Here is an 8,045-nt window from a genome sequence, read left to right on the forward strand (position 1 = left end):
TCGGCATTCACAAAGCTCGTTGCTTTCTCCCAGTACATCTGGAGAATTTCCTTGTAGGAAATAATGGTATCCTGCACAAAGAAAAACAAGAATGATATTGAGAAAAGCTCATCGAAAAGTGTATGAGCCTATCATCTGTTAAAAAGGTGCTTTTCAGTACGCAGACCCCGAGCTTTCCTTAATTTCTGTAAGCAGAACAGGTAGGAGACAGTTGTCACTCATTTCCAGGGAAGAGCCACCAATAAAAATACACATCTTGAGAGACTTCACATATTTAGAGAGAAGTGCCAAGGGCAGACGATGAAGACACACAAGCTTCACTGTCCCAAGACTCATCACCAGATTTTACCACAGTCCAAGAGAAGACTCTGTGTTACTATCTTTTTCCAAGGAATTTTCAGCTGGCAAATGAAGACTGAACTACTATAACACACCCATCAGAAAGGAGCCACCATTCATCAGGTACCACCAAAAGACATCTATGAAGTACCTAGGGCTGGATTTTTAAAGAAGATGCAAGCACTCAGCAAATCCTTAAGATGTAATTAGTACATTCCACACAAAGGGAGAATGGAAGAGACAAACACTGCTGCTGCCAAAATAAAAGCCAGAGAACTGTGATGCAATAACAGTTACAATTTCAGACTAGCGATTATTGTCAGGACAGAGTCCAACTACCTAACCAATAGCTTCAAAGCATGCTCACTTCAAGGGTGTCAGAAGAACAGGATGGGAAAAATTCGATGTGCACAAGGGAAAAAGGCATTTCTCCCCCAAAACAGGGCTCTTCAGTACAATTCTCTGGAAATAAGAATAGTCCAGGTATCCACACCTTGCTTGAAGCTATGACAAAAAATAAATATTGGGTGGGGGGTGGGGGGGTGTTGCATCTTTCAAAAAAAAGCTTGTGCATTTTACTTCACTTTTTTTGAAGCTTCCTCAGCCACATCTAGAGGACTCCTCCAAACGCTTCTTCCCTTTTAACCTACTGTCAAGCTCAGTTTCACTGAGGAGCTGTCAGGGGGATCTCCAGCACTACAAAGCTTCACTCTCCAAATGACAGAGAAAGTACGCGGGGCCTTTCAAAAGGTTTGATAATAAACCTTGGAGAGAATACATCCTTGATATCTCTGCTGTCATACTCTTGGTGGAGTTAGAGCAACTTGCAAAGACAGATATAAATAAATCACTAAATTAAAAGCTGTTAACGCTCTCCTCCTCAGGACCCTTTACAGATCTCGCTTCTGGATCAAACCAACCACAGAAGCAGCATTTAACGTGTTGGGGGTTTTTTTAGTCACCTTTAGAGGTAACCTGTCATTTCAATACAATTGGAAAGGCTACAAACAGCCTAAAAAAAGCCAAGTTCTTCCAAATAATCAATGGAAGAAGGCAGGATTCCTTACCAAAACCAACACTAATGAATATTCACCACTTTGGAAAAGTGGTAAAATGCATATAGTACGAGAGAGTTTAAAAATATTTAAGCAACCCAAACATATAGCTAAAAGATTCCAGCAAAACAAGTGTCAACCTATTGCAGAGGACTAATATCACCCATGTCCCAGCACAGGCTGGCAGGGCACAGACTGAACTGGGCAAAACCAGGTTTCCCCATATGGAGCAGCTCTGAGAAGTCAAATTCGCACCCATCCACTTGGCAAAGGCAATTTGAACAGACACCAACTACTTCAAGCCTTGCAAACAAGGCAGGCACATAAACCACTGCAATTAGGCAATGTCCTAACTAATGCCCAGTCCTCCAATTCAATCACCACAAAGCTGATTTAACCCTAGAATTTAAGGGAAAAGCTGCCTTTCCCAACTAACCAGAGGTGGTACTTAAGTTTCATCAAGTTTGCACAATCTTCTCTGAAAAATGCCTGGAAAGGAGCATTTAACCAACTGCAATGACTTTGGTTCATTGCCTAGGAGCTAATACCAGCATGTCATTCAGTTCTGGAACTGCACTTCAGAGATGGAAACAGCCACTAATGTACTGGTGTCTCAATAGCTGTTCTCAACTGAAGGCAAGAAAACACCGCAGCGTCAAATATGAAGTGGGCTGTGCTTTTTTTCCCCGAAGATGGAGGATACTGTAAACTATAAGGCCCTCCTGTCCTCTCTTTTCCAAGAGCCAATCAAACCAGTACTCTGGTCTGCAAATTCGGGCTGCTTGACTCAACTTCTGGTGACCCCAGGCAAAGTGCAGACAGGACATCTGTGCTGTCTGACATCACAGAATTTGCAGGGTGCTGCTCCACAAAGGTATATTCTCAGCCAAATTACCAGCAAAAAAGGCACAGGTGCATAACAAAGACATGCCAGATGAATGAGCAACATCCACCTTTCTGCTCTGTGCAAGACAAAACAGTTTAAGTTTACCCCAAGCAAGCTCGAAGTGTGCACAGCAGCACTGACATATGGTAACTCAAAGGTATGTCCAAGTTTTGAACAAATAAGAGAAGACTTTCATGACATTAATTCTAAGCCATTGAAGAATTTCTTTTCCTTTCCTGCTTTACAAAACAATCTGAGATCACTCCAAACAGTTTGACAGGATAAAGTTTTCTCTGTATTTCTCGCTTTCTCCTTCTTCCATCATTTCATACTTACAAGAGTTTGAAGGATGAGATTGATGAATTTAGGAGGGATTAAAAAAACCAGTGAAAACTGGCATGGAAGACGAGTTAGCAATGAAATACAATTTCTCAGCTCCCTGGCTAATATGCACTCAATGTTTTTAAAGTCCCTCTTTGCCCCAAAGATCCAGCAACACGTGAGAGACCTCTACTCTCTGAATTACTAACTTGAAACTAGAGGGCATTTAGAAGGTTGCATCCAAACACACTCTGTTTTTATTACAGCCAACAAGTGACTGCAGGCCTGCTGCAGTGGCCCTACGCTGCTTCCTGATTTTACAGGGAGGAGGCAGGGGTAATAAACAGCCTATGTTCAGCTGAGCCTTTTGAATCCCTTCCCCTGCAGTCCTGGAGGAGCTGCTCACGAGAGAGTAAAAAACAAGTGGATTTTTTTCTTCTTTCTAATCAACCATAGCCAAAAGAAACGTTCATCACATGCAATAAGAAGGGGTACACTTCCAGCTTTGCAGGATTATAGCATTCATTTGCCCCTGCCTGCTATTACCACTTCCTCAGCTGGGCTAAAGACAACAAGCTGGCCTGATTTTAAGTCTATCTACTGGACAGAATTTCAAGCAAGACAATAACCTGCTTATTTGTGAAGGCATCAGAAAAATAAAGGTTTCCTTTCCCATTATAGGAGAGTAGATAAGGTGGTTTTATTTTCTTAAGAGAACCTTCCGCCTACAAAAGCTTCGTAAGATACAGGATTATTTCAGTAGCAGTTTAAAAGCCTGACTTAGGAGCACGACGGAAAAATCTCCAGTGAGGGATTTGTTTTTAATTCTCAGAGCATTAAGACAGACCCAGGTGTCAGATATAATACTAACTGCTCTCATTAGGACTTGCTGTGTTCATTCGTACCAATATTAATGCACTCAGCAAGCCAAGCAGTTTATATACTGAATTTTTAGCTCCACAGATTAGGAATACATCCTTAGTACTTTATTTGTAAAAGCCATTAGCTCGCTGAGCTGGTTCCAGGGATAGCACTTATACCACTACAAAAGAGAACAAATTAACTGCAGTAATGCTCTTCTGTCCCAGATGATAGGAAAATGGTGGCGGGGGGGGGATGCCAAAGCTAACGAAAGCACATTTTGCAGTTTTGCTAGAACAGCATTTCCTTCGCTGCAAGTTTTAGGACTCAAATATGCCAAAAAAAAAAGAGACAAATAAAAAGGCTATAAACTGGAGGACCTCACACTTCTGTTACAAGTACCTTCTATTTCTGACACTATCAAGTAGAAGCACCACTAAAGTTTACCTGTAGGAAGAGTAGAAAAAAAAGATTTCATCAGCAGAAGCTGCCTTCCCCCCGGAAAGCATTTAAAGTAGCTTTTAAAGGCGACTTTATTTTAAGCAATAACATGAGTGTGAGTAGGAACTGCTAAGATCAAACCACATTCTCAGCTTTCACCTGAATCCACACATTTTTTTCCCAAACCAGGGATCCTCTCCCTCTGACCACTTCCCCGTGCCTGACCTTGACGTTTGCATTTGCCATTTGTCTTTCCTCACTTCAGTAGAGCCAATGAATGAGGCGGTGTATCACACAACTCGGCACATAGTAAATCAAGACAGAGGGAGATGGCTCACAGCAACTGCATGAGCTAGGCCAACTCTGACGACAGTCAAGCGCAGAATACAGGTATTGCCACTGTAATTAAGGCCTGTGCTCCTATGTAACAGGTTTTATACAGGAGAAGGCTTCCTGACTGCAAATAAATCACACAAAACCAGCAGCATCACAGCAGCTTCCTTTAGTTATTCTGTTCCTAAGAAGGAGGAAGACTTCAATTAGCCATGCCTTAGCTAACACCTTGTTGCCTGTACAAGCTCTGGCCACAAAAGGCGCATCTGACCAGCATAACCACGCAGCATAACTGGCCTAGCCACAGGCAAGTACTGGACTTGCAGCCTTCAGCCAGCCGGCTTCCTACTGGATGGCCAGGGAATGGGATTGAGCAAGGCCACCTCAGCCTCAGAGGATGCTAGCTGCTTGCAGGGTTTTGATTCGCACCCCAGTAATGAATGTGCTCCTCCGCCCCTCCCTGCCAACCCCAACGTGACAAATATCTTTACATAAGTACTGGGCAGAGAATATTTGTTAGTCACCTCCTAATTATAACTGGAGGTTTGGACCGTGTGCTGCCCCCTCACCAAAGGATGTGGGCACACAGAGCAACAGTGGACACAGCATCCCTCAGAAATCAAGAATCATGAACCTTAGATGTATGGGCTGAACTACGTGAAAGAAAATCACATTCAGGTTGTGCTCATCTTACCACAGCTCTTGGTACCAACCGTTTCTTGTGTGTTGCATTTATGTCCACCACTGACATGCTGAAACCTTTTCTTTTTACAGAGTGATGGCAATTTTTTTTTTTTTGGCCATATACAATGTCTGCAAAATGAATGTATACATACTATCCCACCAGCCCTAAGAGTTCAACAGGAGTGGCTAGACAATGGTCATTTACAGCTTCAGCACAAAAACAAACAAGGCAGCAACTCAGAGTAAGAGCAGCAGCAGCATGCCAGCTTCCACTGCACAAAAGAAATATAAAACTATCAAAACAAGGTGGAGAAAGCCTGACTGGAGGCCCAAAAATTGACCAGTTTTACAGTAGCCCAAAGGAACCCCAAATCAGGCACGATTTCAAATTTCATTTAACCCCAAACACACACAAGATGTTGTTACCTATTGTTCACTTTGCTCACTGCAACGAACGAATTTACAAAAGCAAAGTTTCTGCAAACATCTAGGCAGGCTCCAGGTAGCACAGATCTCAAATCTCGTAAGAGACAGGATTCACCCAGTACGGATCTCCCTCTGGGTCTCCAGCTCCAAGAAGGTGCAGTTCTGCAAGGAAACATCCTCTCCTGGCTTCCCCAATACTTAGGATAAAAGAAGCGCTCGGCTCCCTGTGTGCTGGGACTCATCTGGACACATTTGTTCATTCCTCCACTTGGCATCCACTCAGATGTGGGTCACGCAGTCCTTTCTACACGCCTTTAGAGAACAAAATGGGTATTTATTTGAAACGTTTTGTGAGTAGCTCAGTGACATGCAGAGGTACACGCAGCATGAAGAGATAAAGTCTCGGTGGCAGCTGTCTGAAAGCAGACGATGGGATGGCAATTGTTCTGGGAATGGGCATCCAAGAACAAAGGCAGCACCAAGACCTGGCACAGCTTCCTAGCAGGGTTATGCAAGCCTCTGACAAAGCTCCTAGTCTCCACACAAACTGAATGCCACTATTATACGTTAAGGGCCCTGTTCTTGGGCTACTTTCCCCACAGCACAGGATCCTCTAAGACTATCTTATCACCCTTCGGTCCCTGCGAAACCTAGTCACACGCCCTTCCCGATACGTGGCACGGATGGATCTCGATGAGAGAGAAGGGGCAAAGGAAACACTTGGAACACAAGTGACTTTTACCTGCAGATTTTCTAGGAAACACAAATCTTTCCTAAAAAAGAATAAAGCAAATCGTATCACAATCACCACAGCTCTCTGCAAAGAGACAAACAGACCTGCTGCTACAACATCAATCAACAATCCAAATACCAGTTACACATGGTGCCCTAAGGACAGGACTAAAACATAGTTCAAAACCCCTATTGCTACACTAACCAGGGAAGAGCCGCAGCCGTTTAGCCACTACACAAAGAGCTTTCAGTACTAGAAGAAAGGCCTGCTAATATTTGAAAGGGAGTATCTTGGACCACGTGGGATGGAGGAAATGAGAGCAATAGTTCTAGACCAAAAATGCATCACTCTGATTTCAAAAACCAAATAGGGGGCACAGATCAGGCCGCCTGAAACAGCTCTCGCTGCACGCCGGGGCCTGTGGTGGGAGACAGCTGGTGCAAGAGGAAATCAGATTGAAACTACACCTTTTTATTGCCAGAACTGTGTGTTTGGCAGAAGAGACAAGCAGCACCTCAAAACCCTTATTCACAGAAACGGGCTCTGCTGAATCCCTTCGGCCAAGAGTCACAGCAAGGTTTTGATCATTGCTGCACCAGGTCAAACCACATGCATGCAATAAATGATGTGATTAGGTTTATCTCAACACCAGCAAACAGCGGAAATGCGCTGGAGAAATAAAGGCAAAGAGCAAGGCATCATCTCAGTGTGCCCTTCCTGCTTAAGTTCGCAATTCATCCGTGACTTTTAAGGGTAGTGAGAGGGTAGAAAACTCTTAGGAGGCTGGAACTGCGCAGCACTTGAGAGAAGCAAGATGTTTTACTTCATCTAGGCAGGAAAATTAACAATGCTTTGCAACCCCTTTTGCTAAGGTGATGGGACAGATTGCAAAGTAAAATGACAGTTTAGGAAAAATGCCACATATCAGTATTTCTCCAGAGAAAGCTTCAGCCCCTGAGTACACAGCCAACTTCCTTAGCTTTGCAGAAGCCAGGAACCTTGTGCAATAGCTACTGTCTAGTCTAACTAAATAGCAGCCCTGCGCAGGTCTTCCAGACGCAGCGAGTAGCCGTTTTCTCTGCGAAGCCTTGGCACAGAGAGGCTACGGTGAGAACAGCCTGACCACACAGCATGCTTCCAGCAACCCCAGGCCAGTCTAGACCACACCGCGCACAAGGTGTGCAGTATTTACTCAGTTCCAAAAGAGCTAACTCTTGGCAGCTGAAAGCAACCAACACACAAGCGGTGCAAGCTCTCAGTGCTGTCTCACAGGCTACATGTGCTGACAGAAGCAAGGTAAGCCATGGCCCCTGCCTTTGTCCCCCACACCGAGCTGGTGACACACTGGCTGGGCATAGCTCCACACCAGGAGTGAGAAGAGGAAGCAGCCCTTGAGTGTCTGGGCATGGACAGCTGCTCCTTGTGACCCAGTGGGAAAAGGCAGTTAGCCAGACCGATGCTAATTCATTTACCACCCAGCAGTAGTCACAATTTCAAGGTATCTTCCTGAGGGAAAGAAAACAAAAAGGCCAGCATTCCTTCCAGGTTTGAAGACTCAGAAAAGGTAAGCCATACCACTGCATGCCGGAGTCAGCTCTACTTTAAGCAATCCTGGCTGCAGCTGAAGAGTTTGCTTCTCTACTACTTCTAGCCAAAAAAAAAAAAAAAGTAAACAAGGTCTCTATTAGCCAAGTAACTTTCAGCAGAGATCAGGCACCTTCACCAAAATCCAGAGCAAGCAGAAAATGCAATTTCTACCCATATGCCGCTGAAATAAACCCACAGAGCCAGCCAAAAACACCATTTGTAACCCTCCTTGCTCTGAAACTGGACACCCACGGGAAACACGGGAAGCCCCGCACGGCCAGCAGCAGGCTTGCGAGACTGACACCCCCACACCCCCGCCCCGTTTAGGGACATGGCTCCGGCCTCGCCCGGCGACGGAGAGCAGGAGCCGGGGGCTCCG

At 44.7% G+C, this 8,045-nt stretch overlaps 1 protein-coding gene across 1 annotated transcript in view; it reads right to left on the minus strand.

Annotated features, from left to right (window-relative positions):
- Positions 1–65, minus strand: part of SGPL1 (sphingosine-1-phosphate lyase 1) — a 20,738-nt gene extending 20,673 nt beyond the window's left edge. The window contains exon 1 of the mRNA XM_010138558.1: positions 6–65. Coding sequence (XP_010136860.1) covers positions 6–38 — 33 coding nt within the window. The 5' untranslated portion in view covers positions 39–65. The remainder of the gene's footprint in view (positions 1–5) is intronic.
- Positions 66–8,045: the final 7,980 nt, after the last annotated feature.

The sequence above is a fragment of the Buceros rhinoceros genome, unplaced genomic scaffold (genome assembly GCF_000710305.1).
Source record: "Buceros rhinoceros silvestris isolate BGI_N320 unplaced genomic scaffold, ASM71030v1 scaffold23336, whole genome shotgun sequence".
In the NCBI taxonomy this organism is placed as follows: domain Eukaryota; kingdom Metazoa; phylum Chordata; class Aves; order Bucerotiformes; family Bucerotidae; genus Buceros; species Buceros rhinoceros.